General features: G+C 39.8%; 2 protein-coding genes across 3 annotated transcripts; one reads left to right on the top strand and one right to left on the bottom strand.

The window, feature by feature from the left end:
- Window positions 1-84: 84 nt before the first annotated feature.
- On the top strand, window positions 85-13470 carry snx9b (sorting nexin 9b). 2 transcript variants are annotated; one of them, XM_026340999.1, is made up of 18 exons: window positions 86-238; window positions 1480-1566; window positions 2347-2421; window positions 3378-3509; window positions 5289-5454; window positions 7660-7798; window positions 7969-8056; window positions 8245-8370; window positions 8517-8634; window positions 8745-8875; window positions 9160-9263; window positions 9381-9484; window positions 9655-9732; window positions 9931-10007; window positions 11018-11107; window positions 11508-11622; window positions 11718-11809; window positions 11971-13470. In XM_026340999.1, exons 1-18 carry the CDS (start codon window positions 227-229, stop codon window positions 12016-12018), a joined length of 1782 nt encoding a protein of 593 aa, XP_026196784.1. In that variant the 5' UTR covers window positions 86-226; the 3' UTR covers window positions 12019-13470. The 2 variants fall into 2 exon arrangements, with proteins under 2 accessions (XP_026196785.1, XP_026196784.1); XM_026341000.1 differs by lacking the exons at window positions 11018-11107; window positions 11508-11622; window positions 11718-11809; window positions 11971-13470 and adding an exon at window positions 10132-11011 and having other exon boundaries at window positions 85-238.
- Window positions 13471-14706: 1236 nt separating this feature from the next.
- Window positions 14707-18577, bottom strand: si:ch211-203k16.3 (fibrinogen-like protein 1). Its single transcript, XM_026341670.1, has 8 exons — window positions 18419-18577; window positions 17328-17543; window positions 16307-16426; window positions 16077-16191; window positions 15829-15966; window positions 15505-15721; window positions 15057-15252; window positions 14707-14982 (listed from the first exon to the last, which is right to left on the bottom strand). The coding sequence occupies exons 1-8, from the start codon at window positions 18575-18577 to the stop codon at window positions 14836-14838; spliced, it is 1308 nt and encodes a 435-aa protein (XP_026197455.1). The 3' UTR covers window positions 14707-14835.
- Between the last annotated feature and the right edge of the window lie 4325 nt (window positions 18578-22902).

Below are 22902 nucleotides of genomic sequence, written 5' to 3'. Positions count from 1 at the left end.
CGACAACTTTTACGGGTTTAAAAAAAAAAAAAATAGGGAGAAGCTGTTTGAAAGTCATGTGTTAGAGCCTGCGGCACGGCGGCGGGGGGGGGGACACACTGCGTTTTCTTCGCCTTCGCTTTGAAAAGCATTAGGAGGGAGAGGGGGGGGGAAATGTCCAGCTGAGGACGGAGAACCTGAAAAACCACAGGGCCTGTTTCTGTAATGATTGGTCAATGCTGCGACAATGGCGCTAAAGGTGAGTCCGACAAGTCTTGTGGACCTCTCTGCTTCCACTTTAATGTGTCGTCTCCCCCCGTGTTTGTTTTACTTTTGTGAGGTTTCTTTAACCATAATGCGGACGATGGACTCGCAGGCTGAGTCGCAGTTTAGTTAACACAGCGAACTCTTCACTCGATAAACCACCAAAAAAAGAGTTTCAGTAATCTGGTTTGGAGGCGTTTAATGGAGGCTTACAGCGTCTTAATGCGGTAAATGTGAAATGAATGTTTTTTTGCTGTGGTCTACATGGAAAATGTGTCTCATTAAGAAAGTGTCTTGTGACATTTTACTACCTTTCCAGTGCGGGTCATTACTGCCCCTGTGGATTCTGGGAAATGTAGTCGTGGGTGGGTGGGTGTGTGTGTGTGCTTTTATGCAGTCAGCACAGTAGGTGTAAGCGTACAATAATCATTAATGAGATTAGTTAATATTATTATTACCTCCAGAAAACATCAGTGCAAAACAAAACGTGTTTATAAGCTACATAGCTGTGTCACCTGGAAAATCTATGTCATCCTCATCCCACTCAGACAAAACGGAAACAAAATGCTTTCACTACATAAAACAATAACTGAGGCTGCGGCCACAAACAGTCATGACTCTTGCTGCTATGTAGTTCCTGTTTAAAAACATCATTGAGCTTGTTTGACTCCTGGGAGGTGGCAGGCATGAAAATAGATCTGTCCAACGAAAGGCAAATAACCTTGCATTCCATCTCATTGGTTAATGAACAAAGTTAGTCACACACTGTGAATGTGATACTGAATTGGTAACACATGGTAAACTGGCTTTTTAGTTTGGATAAGAACTGGCTATTGAAATGAGTTTGAATGAGAGTTTGACTATTCAAATGTATTAATATATACAACTGGATGAGCTTAAAAAATGAGTAGAGAGCAGACTCGAGGATGTGGGGTTTTGTGAGAAGAACTGCAGGCTTTCTTATTAAACTCAGCTAGATAATATAAGGGTTCCAGGCTAGTTTTGATTGATAGAAGAATAGTCGACCTAAAATCCTCAGATAAAACTAGTTTGACCTGTTTTACTTTGCCCTTATTTCACTTTGACTATGACTACTGTGGATGTTGCAGGGTGTGTTAAAGTGTGCAAGCATATTTACATATTTACTTGTATGTTAAGTGCTGGCTTCAAAAAAGTGTCCAATATACCCATAATCCTTGTGTGTCTGTGTGTGTGTCTTTATTTGATTGTGTCCAGGCAAAGGTTTTATACGACTTCACTGCTGAGCCTGGAAACAACGAGTTGACAGTGATAGAAGGCGAGACACTTAATGTCACCAATCAGGTAAATCCACACCGGTGTACCTCTACTGTCAGTGGACACTGTGTCCCCGTAGCCACAGCTGTATTACATCTGCGTCAGTAAAAATGTGAATAATTCACATATTAATTGAAGGTGTTTAATTGTAGAGTTTAGAATAGCTTTGTGTATTAGAGTCTGTACTTTAAATGCTCCTTCAGTATTTATAAAGGTCTGACTCACATGGTTCCAGGTTGTCTATAAATGACGAATGTCACAAACACACAGAGGAAGGAAGGGCAAAAGGGAAAAAAAGTGAGGCAGCAAACATGATGTCATTACATCTAGTCAACAGTTCAAAGGTCGCCCTACGTAGTTTTCCAGTCAAGGTTAAAGCTAAGCTGACTGTGTAGCTTTCACATTGTCTTAACAGTTACTAACCTGGTTACTGTCATATTTCTTTGTTCTAACCAGGGTTTATGCACACATTTTTCTTCCTATTAATTATTTTATGCAGTATTAGTAGGTAGAGTAGGATACTCAAAGTGAACAGTAGTACTTCAGTCAAAAGTGGGACTTGAAGTGAAACTAAAACAAATAAATCTGTTTTCTAGTTTTCACAGATGACTAATAGGCTCATGTTCGCAGCAACAAAACAGCCTTTATTCACTCTGCTCTCACTACCAGTCCAAAAGCTTAAACAGCTGAACAGCTGGATGTAATATGGGTTTTGAGAAATCAACTTATTATAATGTATGTCAACATATTGTCTTAATTAGTTTTATCCCATGTGATGCTTACACATTTTAGCATCTTGTATTTTAGAATATTGGAGGTGGCTGGATTGAAGCACAAAACTCAAGAGGGGAGATTGGATTGGTGCCAGAGGACTACATTGAGGTAAGATAATCACTTAGTGAATGTTGGTGATTTGCTTTCAAACACCTCACTTCCTACTTTGAACGTACTACCCATCAAAGCACAATTTAGCATTTCAACTTTTCAATGCTTCTATCAGTAAGATACCTCTATTTATATGCAAGGATATGCTGGCTGCTGTGACTTGCCTGAAACTAAAATCACAACAGGATGTGCCTCCTTCAGGGTTTTGCTGATTAAGTTGTTTGTGTGTGTGTGTCCAGTTGGATCCAGTAATTCTAACTTCACTATGAAGAACATGATTCACTCCAAAGAAATGTGGTCTGTCCAATAAGACAGAGACAGTTTGATTAAAAGTAAAGTCAGTGAATTCTGTTAAACGGTTGAGCCTCACTCTAAACAACACTTATTACAACATCTAACAATGTGGAGCCTCTCTTTGTACAAGACAGAGATTGATATTAACTGTCTGCTTAACTCTACAAAAAAAGCTCATGGGGATATGTGTGTTTGTCTGACCTTAAGTTACCTTTGCAGCTGCCCCTAGACTGTTTTGGGTCTGTGCTCAAATCATAAAAAAAGCCCACTGATGACAATTGCATTTGCTTATGTAATATCTAATGAAAAACATACGGCCTGTTTCTCAAGCAAATTACTTTCTATTTCAGTGCACTCTACTGGTCAGAATAAGATTTGCAAAAACAAAAGGATGTTGTACCTAGAAAAAGGGATTAGCTGCTGGATTTTTATGACAAATGATAAAGCTGATTTAAATGTTAAATTTGCTTGCCAGTTGTGTCACCTTTTTGATAAACTGAGAGGTTAAAAGCTGTTTGCGAAGCCTGCCGACGCCAAGCAGACATGATTATGTTACCACAGAGGAATGCACCTTTAAAAGTCATCAGCTCTCACTGGAATATGAGGATTTGTTTTTTTGTAACTGGACTATTTTGTTCTCTTTATTTCTTTCATTGTAGCTCAGTAAGCCATTTCCATCGTTCCCAGGAGTAGGAACCACAGCACCTACTGCAGCTGGGGGAAATGTTGCATCTTCAGACTTGTCCGTGTTTGATGCCTATGCGCCCACATCAGCACCTGCACAAAACCAAGTAATGCCTCCACTTAATAAGGAGATGTGTTTATTGGTATCATATTAAATGCATGTTTTACCTTTTTCCTCCCTCTTTAGAAAAATAAATGACTGTACATCTTTGACTTCCCCTAATTCAGCAGTTTGGACTAGTGCTGGGGAATTTTGCAAAAATAGCTAAAATATTGCCATTCACAGTACACCTGCTATGTTCACATTGTTCATTCAAATGTATGTGTAACGGGGTGATGCCGAAAGAACATGCAAAAAGCAGAAGTAAGTGATGACAGTTTTACTGTCGTGCAGCTTATGTGAACCCCAGAGATGCAGAAGTGAGAACAGATGCTACAGAAGATGGCCTCCGTGGTCATGTTATTTAGTGGAAGGTTTTTGGCTCCTGTAAAATAGAACGTTTGTCGTCAGCAGACAGGAAGTTCCACAAAAATGATTGTACTGCTGGATCAGTAGAAATTTGCTCATAGTTGTTGGTTGAGTCAAGGCAGGAAATGTGTCAGTCTTATCCCTCATTCTCTCGCTCTCACAGCCTCATGCATACACATCTGTTACCAGCCTCATCTTTGCCTACCCTGTGAACCTCCACTGCCAGTGCTTTGTGTTGATGTCACCTTCTTTTCCCCTCAAGGTTGATGCTGGGGGCTTGAGTCCCCAGCCGGACACCCCTGACACCCCAGTTTCCCCCTACCTTTCGTCCCCTGATGAGGTAACCACCAGCTGGGGGTGGTGGGCGTGGCCTGAGGCATGAACCCAAGCCCTACCACCCTCACCCATTTTCTGCACAGAGTCCCCTCCACTGATTGGTCTGCTCTGGCAAATTCCCCCTCCCACTGCCTGAAGAAAGCATGATCTTATCCTTTCCATTCATCTCACACTACAGACACGTACATCTCACACTTGAACCTATCAACTCCGGCACCCTTTATCTAAATCGTATGAATCAGCACCATACTGAAAGTTTAAAGATCAGACTCTGTGATCCTAATATCTCACATGCAATGGACTAATCGCATTAGACCAGCACACATACACCAAGTGATGATCAGAATCACATTAATAAAAATAATCGGTTTTGTATAGACTTCTATATAAACTGTTATAAATGTGCTGTCAGCCTGGTGTTTCTGCTGTACTGTACTTGTCAATGTCATTGCAGCCATTGTCTCTGAAACTATTGGTTACTTTATTTTTCTATATGTGAATTACTTGCTGTATGCTGCACTTGTTTGGTTTGCAGACAGCATTCTTTGGTTCTCATTAAGCTAACAGTAACCTACCAAAAACACAGACACACATCATGTTGCATGTCTTCCCACAAGTGTTGTATACAGTATGCCTGTTTTGCAAGCATGGCATATAGTAGTACTTTTATACTTGAAGTACTCAGTGTACTTCAGTGTGTATGGATTTGGCAGTGGTAGTGTTTGTGTGTGACTTTGCACATTCGTCATTGTAAGCATGTGGCTTTTTCAAATGTGCAATTTTTGTATTATTTAGATTTGCAGTTGTTGCATGTGTTAAAAACATTTATCTTATACCACAAACCACACTGTCATCACCATGTTGATAGATAATCTAAACAGCTTCTTGTTAAGAGGCCAGCTCTGCATTGTGTGTTTGTAAAAGCATGTTGTTTAAATACTGCTGTCAGATTCTCTTTTAAACAGACTCCAAACTAGGCTGGCTCCACTCTCTGTTCTTACTCCGTTCCCGCTCTCTATACTTCATTTGTAACTTCTCTGCTTCTTTTATCCCTCACATGTTCTCTTTCTGTTCCCTCTAGGCTAGTAATGGTAATGATCCCTGGTCGGTGTGGAACACGGACCCCCCTTCAGGGGGCTCCAACAACAACTGGGCATCCAATCCAGAGGGCACCCAAACTGGAAAGAGTGCCGCTGACCCCTGGGGATCTGTTTCACATGGCCACCCTCAGGCATACCAGGGCCCAGGTAAGACAAGCTTTTCACTTGGGGGTTGTGGAGGACCTGATGTATGTTTTGGTGGCATATTCGAACTGCAAGTTTCATCCTTGTTCTTGATCTGAGACTACTTAGTACTGCAATTCAAAACTACAAAATGACCTAAAAACTGTGCTGCATCTTATCTTTGAAGTTATTGTATGTGTTAACAGGATAATTTACGTTAGAGATCTAAGATTTTTAAAGTTTCTGACATAATTACTAAGGAAACATAGAGCTATAAGAGATTATAGAGATTCTGTAACATAATACCAGTTGACGCTCACACTAAACGGTTAATCTTACTGTTTGCAGATAGTTTGCTTTTTAAACTGTCTCTGTGGGGGCAGGGTAGAATAAATAGCTGCTGGATGATGTTCCTAAAAAGCCAACAATTAACAATGAGCCCTCTGGAAGTAGGAGTTTCATTCATAAATTATTCAAAATGAGCAAGATTGTGCCTTGTGAAAGACTTCAGTCAACTTTAATTGAGGATGCTTGAGGTCTCTACATCCCACAGCAGTCAGTGTTTTACTACACAACTCATCCTTCATCATCTGATCATTATCATATTTATTCATTTTTTGCACATGTTTTAAAGCCCTCTGTTTGGGTGAGAAATGAAAGTGAAAAATTCCCTGAATATTTGAGAAGAGTAGGATTCAGCAATAAAACATAACACAGAATATCATATAGAAGAGAATATATTTATAATATGATATTCATTATTAATTATATTTGAGAATATAACATATACTTTCTAATATTGTACTCAGAGTAGCTTGATCAGAGTGGTTCCCCTCAGTCCCAGTTTCTTCACTGAGTTGCTCCAGCATGTGGACAGGACAATCAAGTCATGACTCTGTTTTTGCCATAGTATGGAAAAGTTGGCCTCACACATGACTCAGAAGGAGAAATTACTTGAACTGTTTCTTAAATTCTGCAGTTCTTGTGAAAAGAGAACATAAGGAATAAATGACGAGGAGAAGAATTAACATATATTTCTTTTTCCCCTTCCAAAGGCATCTGCCCATATCCTTACCTTATTGATTACACAGGTATCCTGTATATTGCTTGATGGAAGTTTTTTTCTAATGTGTGTTTTTCTATGTGTGGATAGACTATAGCTACTCATAAAGACAGAGTTCCAGCAAATACTTTTACATCCTTAAAAGCATGTGTGTGAGGTGCTTCATTTGCATCTTGACATTAATATATTATGATGTAGTAAAGTGCTATTTGTGACTGACCCTTAACATTTAAGAGGAATGTTACTGGCTTATGTTGTGCATCTGACACATGCAGTGTACTTGTGAAGTAGTGTGGAAATGTTCATAGAGTGTGGTAACTAAAGGATGAAGTTGAGGCTTGCAGTTTTGAGGCTGCCAAAGCTCTGTAACAAATAAACAAATCTAATACATTATTTTACACCCTGACTCTTGACAATTACAACAACAAATCCTAATGATGCAGGACGAAGCCTTTAAACAGTTAACGGGTTAGTGATATCAGAAAGTCGTCCTGTGTGCATGCAAAATGTTTTTTTGTGGTTGTTATTTGCAGTTCACAGTTAATGGTTTGCCTAACACCCTAGAGACATCTTTTGAAAGTGCAAAGCTCTTGGGTAAATCATGCTATACAAATCAAGCATTTTTTTAGTAGTTTCTAGGAATGAAAAATTGAAGAAGTCTAAATAAGAACTATTATGAAACAGTTTTTTACTGATTTCTCTTATCCATGCCACCACTTTGCCAGCATTGCCTTCACACCAGGGTACATGCTTTCCATGTCCACAACAAATTTGAACTGGCAGAGTTAAAAAGTTCGAAACTGTAAACATATTTATTCAAATAAGGGCAGAGTGTGCAACTTGTTGTTTTAAAGCAAGGGTGGGACATTTTACATTTGTACACAGTGTGTTTGATTGTGTTACTAGATAAATGCTGCCCTGAACTGGTACATTCAGTACCTGTGAACAAATCTGTCTAATACAGTTTTTAGTGTTAAATAATAAAATAAACTAGAAGCAGTTGTTTGTATCAGTTAATCCTGACACTTCAGCTGGGAAATTTCATAAAATGTTGCTTCATGTACACTTAAAATATTGTTGAACACAGAATATAAATATATTAGTTTTGTAATTTTTGTGATTTTAAAAAGTTTTGAATCCACTTTGATGCATGAACTTCACCTTAGGAGCAGAGGATGATGAGTGGGATGATGAGTGGGATGATATGAAGTCCACTGGAGGTTACACCGAGTCTGAATCTGGAGATGGTGGAGCAATGCAGAGAGGAGGAGCTCATGCGACTTCAATGAAAATCTCCCTTAACAAGTAAGAGCTAGTGTTTTTTTTTTGTTTGTTTTTTTTATAGAGAGTTTTATGGGCAGAACAGTGTTTAAGAAGAAACAAGAAACTCTGAATACTCTGAATAAACTGTAGAATACTTGAAGAGTGATCAGAACCATCACATCACACTTTTCTCGTCATTTCTCCTTGAACAGGTTCCCTGGGTTCTCCAAGTCTGGTCCAGAGCTCTACCTCTTAGCCAAACAGCTTGTTAAAGGCAAAGAGCCTAGGCTACCTATCTACGTAGGTTTTTTCTAATTATCCATACCACTAGTTTACAGTATAAAAACAGATGTATTGATAGAGTAGTTAAACCTACCTGACTGAAAAAATACTGTGTCATTACTGCATCAAACCACAAAGTAATTCTTCATTTTTTTAAATGAGAGACGCATTGCTGAGTAACATGTTTCTAAATCTACCATGCTAAGATGGGAGAAGTTGGTCCAGTTTGGGCTTACCCAGAAGCCCAGCTAGACTGCGTGGTGGCTGATCCCAAGAAAGGCTCAAAGATGTATGGCCTGAAGAGCTACATCGAGTATCAAGTCACACCCAATGTAAGTAGCCAGTAGCACTTTTCAAACTGTCAGTGTTGCACAATACTATCACACATTCGATTACCCTACAAATCAGTATTTTGTAGTAGTTAAAGTAATAATTTCCCCAGCTGACATAACTTACAGTGCATGTTAATCATTTACAGACCACAAACCGACCAGTAAATCACAGATACAAGCATTTTGATTGGCTGTATGAGCGGCTCCTGGACAAATTTGGGTCAGCAATCCCTATCCCTTCTTTACCAGACAAGCAAGTGACAGGTAAGTGACTAAATCTGTGAATAGCAACTGTAAGACTAATTTTGTTAAAGAAAGAAGATAAGCATGGCTTTAAATGAAATATTTTCTTTGTATCCTCCCCTCTATTCCAGGGCGTTTTGAGGAAGAATTTATTAAGATGCGCATGGAGCGGTTGCAGGGCTGGATGACTAGAATGTGCAGGCACCCAGTTATTTCCGATAGTGAAGTATTCCAGCTTTTCCTCACCTACAAGGATGAGAGGGTGTGTTGTGCCTCTTCCACTACTTCTTCCTAAAAGTCTTAAGTTATGTATACACTGATCAGTAGCAACATTAAAACCACCTGGTAGTTTTAATGTTGTGGCTGGTCGGTGTTCTTTACGACACTCTGAACATTTAGCTTGCCTACTTTTATTACTATTTGATGAAAGTAAGTTTGACTCCAAACAACTGCTTAAACTTGAAAAAGATTAATCAGTGATTACTAAAATGTAAATTTGAAGATTTGTTTATTGCTTAAATTAAAGTGAATAATTAATTGGAACAGGACTGGAAGATGGGGAAGAGAAAAGCAGAGAAGGACGAGACAGTGGGAGTCATGATCTTCTCCACGATAGAGCCAGAGGCTCCTGACCTGGATCCTATAGAAGTGTGAGTTAAATCAAATTATGCCCCACTGCACTACAAAAGGCACAAGTGCTGATGTTTACTGTGTTCCTTCATGGTCACCTAGTTTGTTTACTGTATCAACATGTTCCTTGTACACAGGGAACAAAAATGTGATCAGTTCAGCAGGTTTACCAAAGCCATGGATGACGGTGTGAAGGAAATTCTCACGGTGGGACACGAGCACTGGAAGAGATGCACAGGCCGTACGTATACACTGCTCTTAAGCTAAATAAGAGACCACACCTTCATCTTGTGCTGTAATGACTGTTTACATTAAAGAAAGATTCATTATGTGGAGTGTTTTGTCAACTTGGAGAAACTTAATGCACACAATGTGTGCATCTATGTTCATGCTTCATTTGTTCCCCTCCAGCTTTGCCAAAAGAGTACCAGAGAATCGGCAAAGCCTTCCAAAATCTCTCCTCTGTCTTCACCAGCAGCGGGTACCAAGGTGCTGAATACAAATGCAACATCAAATATTATTTTGAAATCCTTAGGTTGAGACACTTGTTAGTTGTCCTTTCACTTTGCTGTGTTGTAATAATCATAACAGTAATGGCAGGCATACATGCAGTTCATTATGCAATCAATTGATACTCTTAAGAAACACTGTGATGTTTTAATCCCTTTAATCTCTTTCTTGCTGTAGGGGAGTCGACCCTGACCGATGCTTTAACAGCTGCAGGAAAGACATATGAGGAGATAGCTCAGCTGGTTGCAGAACAGGTAGGTTTTGTCTGCTGTTGTAACAAACTGATATAACCGCTACATTATTAACAGTTTTCTTCCTCTGGGCGTTCTTTAGAAATCATAAGTGTCAACACAGATCCTGTCATATGTTTCCCTTCAGGGACAAGGGAGTGTAACAACACTTTAAGGCCTCTGGCAGCGCAACGGTCTTCAAGTTCATTTCAGGCCTTTTTGTTTTTTTTTCAAGCACATTGTTTGTGGTTGATAAAATATGAAATGCTGTGAATCTCTATTCACAACATTTCACAATATCTGTGAACATTTCCTGCTCGCAGTCAGATTTTACATTATACTACATTCTAGTTTTGGCTCTCAGTGACCCACATAATCCAGCATCCTGCTTGTCAAGCTTGCAAAGTAAGGGAAAAAGTAACCGGAAAACATATTTTTAGTATTTCCTAAAAGTTTGTTTTGACCTCCTATTTGAATGTGAATTAGCTGAATATGCTCCATAGTCTAAACAGTGTTACATGTTGTAAAATGAAACCTGGGCTGTTGTGTTTTTTTATGTCCCAGCAGCTTTCAAAGGGGGGATTCGTCTGGTAAGCTTGTGCTGCTCCAGACACATTATCAATGCTCCTATAGAATTGTTCTATGTAGTTTAGAGATGCCTTTGAAAGAGCTAGAGCTGGAGAAGGTCACTGTCTGGACCTAGATTTATCCAAGGAGCCACAAGGCTAAAACAATGCTGTTTATCTGTGGTATTATCTACAGAGGCTGCACACAGCATTCCCTATTTTCAAGGATAAGAGAAGAATGTCGGCACAAATAGCAAAGGCGTATTAGAAGAGAAGGTTTGATTTACAGCTATGTTTACCGAAATTCATGCTCCTCCGGAAACTTCAATGATGTATTGGTTCTGTGTGCTGTCTGTTATCTGTATCCGTTTCTGATCTGTGTGTTGTTTCCTTTCCTACTTATGCCTTTTTTGTCCCAAATTTAGCCCCTGATTTTCTTCCTTGTGTCTTTATTTGCTCATTTTCCAGCCCAAGAAGGACCTCCACTTCCTTATGGAGACCAACAATGAATATAAGGGTCTTCTTGGATGCTTCCCAGACACCATTAGTGTTCACAAGGTACATCAAGAAATAATACAGAAATGTTTATTTAAAATCAATTTTAAACAACATGTCTTCAGATGTATATACAATATCATTACTTTTTTATTAAAATTAAAAGTAAATTCTTATTTTAAATTACACATTTACAGTGAAAAGTAAAAAGGGAATCCAGACCATAATAAAAAAGACATACCTACCTTTACTGTAGCCGACCATCTGTTCACTTAGTTGAATGCTGCAATCAGCTAGGTGTATTTTATGCTCTATTTTGCAGATCACTTAGCTTGTATTACTAGAAACATCACAATTTTGTACTTGCAGAGAATAAAACATTCTTCATCTACAATTTGAAAACATGGGGATATGTTTATAAAAGTGCGTTTGTTTGTTTTTTTTGTTTTTTTTATCTTTTCAGGCAGCCATAGACAAGGTGAAGGAGGGTGACAAGCTGGTGGCCACTAATAAAATTACCACTCAGGAGAAAGTCACCATGGCTAAACGAGTCAGCACCATGTCTTACACATTACAAGGTACCACAGGCTGAAAGAGCCAGAAATACTACAGTTTACTGCACTTTATCTTGACATGTTGTATGATCTCCGTCGTCTCTGCTCTGCCGCTTCAGCTGAGATGAACCACTTCCATAGCAACCGTATCTATGACTACAACAGGGTCATGCAGTTGTACCTGGAGGAACAAGTCAAGTTTTACGAGACGGTAAAGGCATTTTTAGCGATCATCTATCACAGTAAATTGCAACCAGTAACAGCTTGTCCTTTTTGTTGCTTTCTTACCTAGGGAGCAGTTGCATTGTCCGTAAATATTAAACCACCCTCTGATTTTATATTGATGCCAGTTTTATTCGTCTGAATTCCCAGATTGCTGCAAAGCTGAGAGAAGCGCACGGTCAGTTCACTACAATGTGAAAGCCTTCGCCTTCGGTCGGACTACAAGACAAGAACAATTACAACATCTTGAATATTATTGCTTATACTGCATTATTTTCCCTCCTTGTAATTTAAATTTCACTTCTCTCTTTCTCTCACTCTGGACTCATCTCTTCCTCTACTACTCGTGCCAGGAGACCGAGCTCAGAGTGTGACCTTTGTCCACTGGTCTCAGAAGTTTATGAACAAGTAATGAGCATGTGCAGCAACTGAAAGTGCTTTCTGTTATTCTACTTGTGGTACATATTAGTGGTGTAGTGTCAGCAAACATAGCAGAATAAAGCACACCATTTAAACAGTTCAGTTATAACAATGTCATTATCAGGAGCTTGTAACACAAGAAGTAAAAATTTTATTCACAGTTCGCAGCTGTGAATTTCTCGACCGCATGAGTCAAACTCCAGTTTTTCGAATATGATCTAAGCCCAGTTTCCGTATAGTTGTAGGTGCCAACATGTATGTTCTTATATTACTGTATATTAAAGCAATACTTTTTCAGACTTGGTTCAGTATTAAAAGCCGGAAAGAAATTATCTACACATATAGTAAAACTGTTCAGCACAGTAATTTAGTGATGTATTGGCAATACCAAAGTTATTCGGCCTTCTGTCAACCGGGTAAGCTGGGGAGTTGATTTCTAAATGTAGCTTTGACTGCATATCGGACCTTTTCTGGCTTTTTCTCAGCCAACATCGATGTATTTTTGCTTTTATAAATACTGATAGTGTTCAAGAATTGCCTGACATTGATGGTTGAAGCAGTGGAGCATTTCCTAAATAATTCCACAGTCCTGGATAAGTTATGGAGCTATCTATGTCCACTGCTGGCGGTGTCTAACCCCCTTTTCACCCTGAGCTTCCCCAAAAGCTAACAGGAAGCTCCACCTTTTTCCTGTCTTGCCCACGTGCCGTGTTTTTTTTTTTTTTTTTTTTTTTTTGTGGAAAATATTAAAAACTCGAGTACGTTTCCCCCACCCCCAGTGTGCTCACTATGACACTGCAGTTTACATTGCAGGAAATAAGACAAGATGTGGCATAAGTGATACTCAGGTTCAGGTTCATTATTTTTAGTGGTGTATATTTAAGCCAAAAATCAGTTAATGAGTGTATCGCCCAGCTTTTCTGAAGCATATCTCTTTCGTACCAGATTACAATGTTTTATGAGAAGACGTTACAACAACGTTACTCTAAGAATATGTGCCATAAGAGGAGCTTGGGACAGAACCATGGATTATGTCATGTATGCAGATTTTCCATCTGTTTTTCACCAACCAGTTTTCTATCTCTAATCGTCACTCTTTTTTTTTTTTTCTATCACTTGATACACAAACAATATACATAAATATATATATATATATATTCTATTCAACCTATCAGGTGCTTGTTGTCATTGAGATACTATTTTATGTATAGAAATATTTGCAATACAGTGTAACTCGGAGAGCAAATTCTGTTTGATTTATTAAACAATAATTTGTACTCACTGGGAGTTCTTAAGTTTTTCTTAATGTGCATGCCAGTTGGAAAGAAACCTCAGCTTGTTCTACACACTATGCACTCTGATTTTTTTTTTTCTTCACAGTAAAGCCCTTATTTGCACATGCAGATTCTTGCATATGAATGAGAATGAGTCTGTGCTAAGGGTCAAAGAGTGTGTTTGTGCAGTCTTGTAGTGGGGGAAATGAAAGAGACCCTTTTACACCACATTCAGCTCCTACTGCCATGAGGTGCAGGTCGATGTGCAGGGAGAGGAAATCGTATACACCGCACAGTACATATATTCCCATGTTAGTTATTATCAGTGTATGTGTTCCACTCTTTTTAGGGTTCAATGTCTTGAAGATTTTATAGACAGAGAAACTTAATTTTCCTTATAGCTTTGCAAAGCAACCTTTTTTTCCTGTTGACCTCTAGACTGACTCTGCCCAACACGTGCCTGCTATAGTGACACCAACCTGCCAATACGATAAAGGTCCTTGTAAACCCCCTTGTGAAATTTTTGCAAGAATGCAAGTTTGGCTGTAGAACTGGATTGTGTTTTTATGAAATGGTGACCTCCGTAACACATGGTATATGTAGTGTTTATTGTACACACACACATACATATATACACGGTCCTCCAACAGCACGTCTTTTCTTGAGTATATACTGTAGTCACACAGTAGCACTTACTAAAATCAACAGGTTGAGGCCTTTTTTATCTTATACAGTTCTGTGTTCTTGTCATGAGCGATTAATATTGTGCATGTAATATTTCAATAAAAGGTTACATATTTGATTTAATCCATAGTTGGCTGAAAATTGAAGTGATTGGAAATAGCAGTGGGCTATCATGTACATCTGCACTTTGAATGCAGGGCATCAAATAAACACTGCTGTATATGCCTCCTCTCAGTAGAAGACAGTGTAACTCATTCTGTTAAAGTATATAAAACTCTTGAGTTTGGCTGAGTTACTAATGGTGTGAAACGTTTTGAGGTATCAGGCTAAATGTATAAAACAGTAGTAGAAAAAGAGGAACAGCTCATTTCCCATGACTGAGTGACAAATGTCCATGTCCCAAAAAGGGACAAAGTTTCCAAAAATATGCAGCATAAATTTTAAAGTTTATATTGTTGAGAATATTAAACATACCAGCCATGTGCAAACAAAGTATACAGTAGTTAAAAATAGCAAGAATGGCATTTCTGCAGGTTAATCTGTGGGTTCAGTCACCACCAAAACTTCACCAGTGAAGTTTCTACGTCATTCCCATTGCCACAGTATTGTTCATGCATCCTAATCATTGTCATGTGGTTCAGGGTGACAGACGGGTCCGGAAGCTGTGTGGTCGAATCATCATGCTGACTTTGCGTAGGGAGTAATAGTCAGAGTCTCTCCAGGAGTGCCAAACAATCCCGTCAGGACCCAGCGGTCCCCGGCCTTTAGGAGTGTAGTGGCCTCCCTGCAGGATCAAGTAGTAGTAAGCAGTCATTGTTCATGAATGTAAAAAGTGAGGGTCCATATGTTTACACTTACCCTGTAGTAGACACCATTCAGGTTGGCGTAGAAGCATTGGTTGTACCACCAACCGCTGTGGGAGATCTCAGCACAGATGTTGCCACTGTCCGGTGTACTGAAGCCCTGCTTGTCGTGGTACCAGCTAAAAGAATCCTGAACGGTGCCACTGAAGCCTGACAAATGGAGACGGTACTGGTGCTCCTCATCCTCCACACTGACAAACACACACAGAAGAACAGTAAGAAACGATGCAGGAATACAGTTAGTTCTGTATGTGGATGGTGTAGTGGATAGTGTGGTACGATCGTTCCACAGCCCTCCATGTGGTAGGTTTGGGTTCAAATCCCTGCTGCTTAGGCAAGACCTCCTTCTGCTTACCATGCCTTTGCCTTGTACCTTGTATCGCACTTGTAAGTCGCTTTGGATAGAAGCATGTATTTGTCAGCATCTTGTGCACGGCACTCACAGGAAGCTTTGGTAGAGGGCATGTTTGTGCTTGTGGCTCCAGTCTTCCAGGTCGATGCGAAGACTGTAGTCTCCCTGGGTGCTCAGGTCATGTATGTGGTCGTTGCCCAGCCAGAACTCTGAGTGCAGGTCACCAAAACCGTCCCTGTAGTCCCTCCAGTTGCGGTCGAAGCTCACTGAGCCATCGACTCGCCGCTGGATCACAGTCCAGCCACCACCTGAGACGAAAAGAAGCGGCCAGTAGAACAGATTCCCCTTGTCCTCTCTTTAAATACAAATTTTGACGTATGTGTAATATCACTGCATGTTTGTGTCTATGACTCACCATCCGTGTCCATATCACAGTACACCTGCACAGGCATGCCTGCCAGTGATGGCACTACAGTGTAGAGACCTGATCTTCTCACTCCATTGTGGTAGATGGAAGCACAGTCTATGGGACAGTTCCTCACATGCTGAACATCTGGAGAAAGAACATATGAAGCAAGACTACCATGGAGGAAAGTAATTAAGGGAATATGGCACCCTCTGCTGGGAGATCCTAGCATTTGTGTGTTGTTTTAGAATAAGTACCTGGGTGCAGGCCTTCTTGAGCACTCAAGAGAGGGTTGGGACGAACGATGTTGATTAAACAACCAGGGTTGGTTTTTACTTTGTCCACCAAAAGTGTTAGATTATGGAGTTGATTCTAAACAGAAACACAAAAGTATCAGAAAACCACCCAGTACACATGGGTCCTGTCTTTGGTTCCCTTCTGAAAATGGTTAAGAAACAATGTAAGTGGAGTAGTATTAAGAAAGTACTTGAAGGTCCAAGATCAAGGTTCCCTGTAGGTGAAGCAGTGTGGTGGCTTCAACGTAGTGCTCCTCTAACTCGTGGAAACGCCGCTCCAGGGACAAGTTGAAATGGAGTCTCTCTTCACTCTGGTATCAACATAAATACACAGACATGCTCACACTAGTACAAAAACATAGGCAAACCGTGGTTTTAAAAAGTGTGCAGAGATTTTGGTACCCTCTCAAAGTACTTTTTTCAATGAATGAACAAATCGGCTTATTCTCACCCGATATAAAAGATATTTGTAGATGTCTTTTGTCACTTTTAAGAAATAACTGACTAAGATTACAAGCGCCTGTCATTGTGCAGATGTTAACCCTCTAACATCTGCAACATCTGCTGGTGCTCTCAGAACAAAATGATGCACCCTCTCCTGTAAACACATCGGCGTGTTGTCCAGCCTAGGCATGGATAAGTAGCCAGCTGCTTCGGCACACCCAGGAGCCCTCATGTACAACACACGCAGCACATGATCTCTTTCTACCACTGGCCATTGACCGGTTCAGGTGGGAGTCTCTGTTTGCATAGGCTCACTGCCTGAGACGCATGAGGCAACACGTGGAAGAGTAGGAGGCTAATCCTGTTAGTGACTAAGGTCAAGGACATGCTAGGGGAAGCCAGCTTGATGACCAGGCCCCAAATTACAGTTCAGAACTGTTCACAACAAGTAATAAAATATGTTTCCCTCACGAAAATACACTTGTTTAATAGTCAATCTATACTTCAATTTCAACCAGATTCAAGGCTCACTGGATAAAATATTTATGTCTAGTCTGATCTTTCTCTGAGCCCAAAACCTTGAGCAATAAATGTAAACATTAAGCCTGGTGCAATTAACCACATACACAAGAGCATATTTTATTTTATGTGGAGAAGGGGATATATAATTATTCTGAGAGTGTCAAAGGGGCGAATTAGTCTCCAGGCAGATTAAATCGTGTATTCAAAGCAGGTTACCCTGGTCTACTAAGTCAATAGAAATCTCACCTGCAGTTCAAGGACTTTGATGCGGTGCCTGTGGTTCCTAAGCTCTTCCTGCAGCTCAGAGATGGTCTCCTTCAGAGCCACAACCTGCTGCTTTCTCTCCTCGTTCTCATGCAACCAGTAGGAAACCTCGTCTGTGCAGCGAAACATATCTGGGCATCTCTGCTCGTTCAGCTGGGGCAGCGTGGCCATCAGGCGACACATCCCATTCTCCATCACCTGTTAGACGAAGAAGAGTCGATCAAGAGAATCCTCCAGCTTCTCCAGCTTCAGACAAGAAACAACAAGTTCAGCAAGGTATAAAAGGTCACTAAAGGTCATCAAAGCAGCACAAAAATCATCAACTTAATGAGGCAATGAAAATTTAAAACCATGGTTTGTAACTGTTAATGGTACTAATGCAGATTTTTGACATTTGACATCATTGATGATTGAAAAATTAATTAACATGAAGATGAAAAGTTGCTTTTTTCTCTTAAAACAATTTAAAACATATGCGTTTTATATGGTATTCTTTGCGAATCTAAGTACTCCTTTCCTCAACTTTTACTAAAATTAGCAGTAGTAAGTACTTTACTTAGATTAAATACAATTTTGATGGTCCTTTTTTTAGTTCGTCCGATTTTTATCATTTCAGAGGGAAGTAAAGGATTTTTTTTTAAGCTAGAATGACTTTTTTTTACATTATAGGTAACTTGTTCAGCTAATGCATTAAAATACCATATTATTAATTAAAATAAACGTTTGAAGCCATAAGAGGTAAAGGTATTCAATAGTTCACAAAGGTCAAAGACGACTAGCCACATTAATCTCAGGACTCCTCCGTTTGTGTTGTGGCCCTTTGAGCGATAATAATGTAGATAAACTAGTTACATTCACACATTGTTGCATCAGTATAAACCTGAGTAGGACTTTGATTACAGTATTTTAACTGCCTGCGATGTTGCAGTAAATTCATGAAACCACTTTGTCAAAACTGGAAATGACACGTTCTGATTCCTGCTAAGCGAGTATAAAAGAAGAAGCAACACATTTCCACTGACTGTTTAGACAACATCCCTTTCCCATGTATTCAGGGTGTTTACAGTAATTACCTGGTTAGTGTACTCCCCACACTGGGAACCCCCACCATTGTGCTGATTGGTGGTGTTCTGCAGGTTGTCTGCTTTGGCTCGTGGGATCAGCACAATGAGGATACAGAGAGCGGAGCACATGGTCCAGGCAGGAGGGTTGGTTAAGGACAGGAGGGACATTGTTGCCATCCAGTTAGTCTGTCCTTGCCTTGTTAGTGAGAGTGGAGGTGGGACTCTGGTGTGTGTAAGGTTCTGCTGGCTCTCCCTAAGAAGAAAAATGCGGACATTAGCCTTTTATGTTCTTGTAGTGGAGTGTTGTCTAATTCAGCTGTCGAGACACTTTACAGTGACACAATATTTATTCTGTCTATGACACAGACGCACACATTTATTTCAGCATGACTAATAGGACCTGAACTTATAAGTGAGATTAATTAAGAGGAAGGTGATCCCCTCGGTTTATCACATTACTGTAGTTTGTCCTTGGGTAACTCCATAAACACACAAACAAGCTCACACACACACACCAGCTGCTCGTGTAGCCAAACTCAAGTTCGTAATAAGGAGGCAGGTGACGTCCATCGTGTTTTTCTAACTTTTCAACTCTCACTCAACACACACATACATGCAAAGATAGCACAGCAAAGAAGTGGTACTGTTGTTTGCAGCAAATACTGTTTTCGAGTTGTTATAGAGAAATAAAGCTGTTTGTGCACCTGAGGAAAAGGTGACGTACTCACCCTGGTTACAGACTGTCTCCTACCCCGTTCCAGGCCCATTTCAGGCCGAGGGGTTCTCTCCATTTTCCTCCTCTGCTCTTCTGTATCTCTTCCTGTATCGCTTTCTCTCTCACTCTGTGTGCCTCATTCTCATCCTCTGTCTCTCACCCTCTCTCTTTCTCTCTCAGTGTAGACATCTTAGTCCCATAATCCAATTCTAAGAGGATTCACAATGACTGAGGGATGGAGAGAGGCAGACAAATAGGGAGGTGATAATAAAACTAGGAGTGAAAGGAAGACATGAGCGAAACTTTATTTATTTATTTACCAGCATTATCAGTTTTCTTTTGTACTAAAACAGTTGGAGCTTCGTGCTGTCGTTACTGTCTTTAGTGATTGCATTAAAATCTGCTGCAGTATGCACTTAATTGTAAAACCTTTTTGTATTTTAATTGATACTGTGAAAAGTAAAGTTTAAAAACTACAGCAGAACAGGAGTTATGGACGTATGGAGTAATCGCTGGACAGTTTAATGCACACATATTACCTGCATCACCTACTAATCCCACTCAAAGCTACAGTAGTAGTAATGAAGACTGATATGAGTGGGTGTATGAGGGATCCTGATCCTATTACAGTAGATCTTTCCTTTACATCTTCACGTCTTTGACGTTTATTATAATGACATTAAGGTGTTAATAGTGTATTTATACTATAGTATTACTATAGTTCCTAATTTAGCCATTGTATTATTATTACTATTGTTGTATTATGAAATATAAGCAAATGTAAATATAAGCCCTGCAGAAATGTAACTTCATATCTTTAAATTTTATGCTGTTGTGCCTTTAATATAGTGTATTTGTTCTTTTTGTATGTACAAGAAACCAAGTGAGGCCACACGGTGGCGCCACGTAACAACTGATCTTGACCGAGTTTCCCCATCAAATTGAAACAATACAAAAAAACGAATAAGTCAGCAGAGTTAAAAGATATGAAGGGAAGGACTGTGTTGCAGTTTTCTAACAGAAGGAACAGAAGAAAGTGCTGAAGGTTTCAAGTAAAAAGTGTGTTTTTTTATCTTTGAGAGTGTAGTTACTCTACAGTGATGGAGTCACACCCAGCAACATGAAGACTATAATCAACTGCTGCTGATGTATGATGTACCACAGATGCTCTGATGTCACTCAACATGGCACCTAGACTGATTTCCATGAAGGCTATTAACTACCATAAGAAGAAAAGCGTCTTGCGCTCAGCTGTGTTAATTGTGTGAATTGTGGAAGGTTTCAGGCTCAAACTCGGAAATTTCCTACGACTGATGTGAACTAAACGTAGCATCCATCATGTTTATCTGTGACAGAGTAACATAGTGTAGAGCTATGAAGTCAGAAAACCCGCTCATTAATGTCACTTACACAGCAGCTATATAAAACGTGCTTACATTAGCTCACCTCACTTCTATCATCACACCAGCCAAGGTAAGCTTATAGTGGGAAAACCGTGGTAACATCGAGCTGAAGAGTGTTTTACTATTAGGAATTGAACTTCACATTAATTATTGTGACCTTATTTTCTGTTACAGCTTTTTCGAAATAGTGTCATGTCTGTGACAACACAATGAAACATTATTTACTTGTCCTTCTTGCATTTAAAGCAGGTTAGCTTTCTGAATTATTCATCATGCAGAAAAAAAAAAAGGCTGATAAACATTTGTCATGATGTTATGTGGTTGTTTCCAGCATGTTGCCTTCAATCTGAAGGCTGAAGCTGTGCGATTTGACAGTTTGACAGGGTGGCGAACAGGTGGCGATGCTTTAAGAGGGAAGTGGAAGGAGAGCGGTACGTATGTCACCGTTTGTGCAGGGGGCATGATGCATGAGTAGATCAACATTAATTAAGGATGAGGATGGTGAAGACTGTGAAATAGTGTGAGTGTTTGCATGTGTGTGCGCAATAACCAGTGAACTGTCTAAATTCCCAGACCTTTGATCTGACTGCTGGTGCTGTATCATCTGAATGAAGAGTTACACAAACCCCTCTCAGCAGGGGAAACACTGATACTTTCTGCAATATTAAATCTGTGGTAGCAGAATCTTTTTAGCTCAAATGTCTTCTTTTATCTTTATAGAATGGTTCTCAGCCATATGAGAGACACTGCAGAAGAAAAACCACAATGAAATAATGCAGCTCACACTCTCAGTGATAACCACCCACGTCATGGTCCATGGAGAATCTAGGACCACCTGAAACATGTACGAGCAGTTCACAAGAAGACAACCCTGCCTCTCTGCTGTACTGAGCTTGGTGCTTGCTTGGTGGGGTGGTGAGCTCAGACCCCCTTATTAGGTCTGTTCATTCATACAATAAAATCGTTCTTGCGAGTTGGCTGACTGTACACAACCCGTGTACCCGTATATAAAAGGGATTATTATACCTGACATCTAAACTAATGAATCTGCGGTCACACCTGTGCAAACCATTGATAAGTGAGGTGTATGGACTCATACACTTCCCAGTATAAGAAGGAACCTTTCTTGCTTTTTTCATAGGCCTTTAATGAATAATGCCTCCTCAGGCAGTTTCATTCTAGAAGTAAAACGCTGGTTCACTGAACTGAACTGACGTAGGTGAGTAATACAGTCAGGGTTCAGAGCTGTGGCTGAGAGGCTGACATTTTCTTAAGAGGAACAACATGACCAGGAGTTTCATTAGAAGCAGAGGCAGGAGGTGTGAATGTGAAGTGTCATTTATAAAACATACAGCACATTCACTGTACTTGAGTTTCCATCTCTCGATCAGTGATTGAATATGTTTTAAATCAGAAATGCATTGTATACACTTCGCTGAAAATCAGTATGCATGCAACGTCTCTCTGCACCATTCTATGAACTGATATTTATGTGGATATTTATCATGTCATTGCACTGCGCAGTTACTTGTTATACTGTACTTATAATATACTGTCATACTGTACGCTATCACACACACACAAACAAACACACACACAAAGACAAAGAGCCATCCCTTTAGAGACCTCACTTAAAGCAGTAATAAATTTGAGGAGACACCAGGCTTATCTGTTCTATCACTGTGCTCCCTGTGCTATCATGTATCATGTCAAGCGTGTGTGCACTAAAAGGATGTGCTAGAGTTGAAACTTAAAATAAAGGGCAGAAATAAAAGACGCCAATGTTTTCTGTTTTGGAAATCAGGTGTACTCTATTACAAACCAGTCCTAATCTTCCATTTTTCCTAATTGACCTTAAATACAACATCTTCATAGGTAATTTAGGTCTTTTTACCTTTACATTCTCCTCCAGTGTTTCTCTGAATCACTTACAAAAAGAACCTGAGCGTTTCTCCTTCTTTGCCATAGACGGCTGATTGCAGTCCACTTCAGTAACATCACCTCCTCTAACTTACTATGTCAGTAGCAGGTTGGCACATTCAAAATCCTGCCGTGCCTTAGGAGAAGCTTAACCTACTCTCTTATATTGCAGTTTTGTGGGATGTATCAATTCATATCTTTTATTAGTTTAACAAAACAGAGATTATTTGATTAATACAGTTGTATTGTATTGTTGAGTGTGTTAAGCATTGAGCCCATTGCTGCAGCATCAGTTTCACGTTTTTACAAAATGTGTTGTCAAAATGTCAATATGATATTCTAACTGTCCATCATCAAAGGTCTGTGTCAGTAAAACATCTTGATGTCATATCTGGTAAGTTGTGTGTTATGTTGAATCTACAGCTGCATCATAAACTGTACACAGGTCCTTCCTG

This window comes from Anabas testudineus, chromosome 24 (genome assembly GCF_900324465.2).
Source record: "Anabas testudineus chromosome 24, fAnaTes1.2, whole genome shotgun sequence".
Taxonomy (NCBI): domain Eukaryota; kingdom Metazoa; phylum Chordata; class Actinopteri; order Anabantiformes; family Anabantidae; genus Anabas; species Anabas testudineus.
The sequence above is the reverse complement of the archived record's forward strand: the minus strand, read 5'-3'. Positions and strand labels throughout refer to the sequence as shown.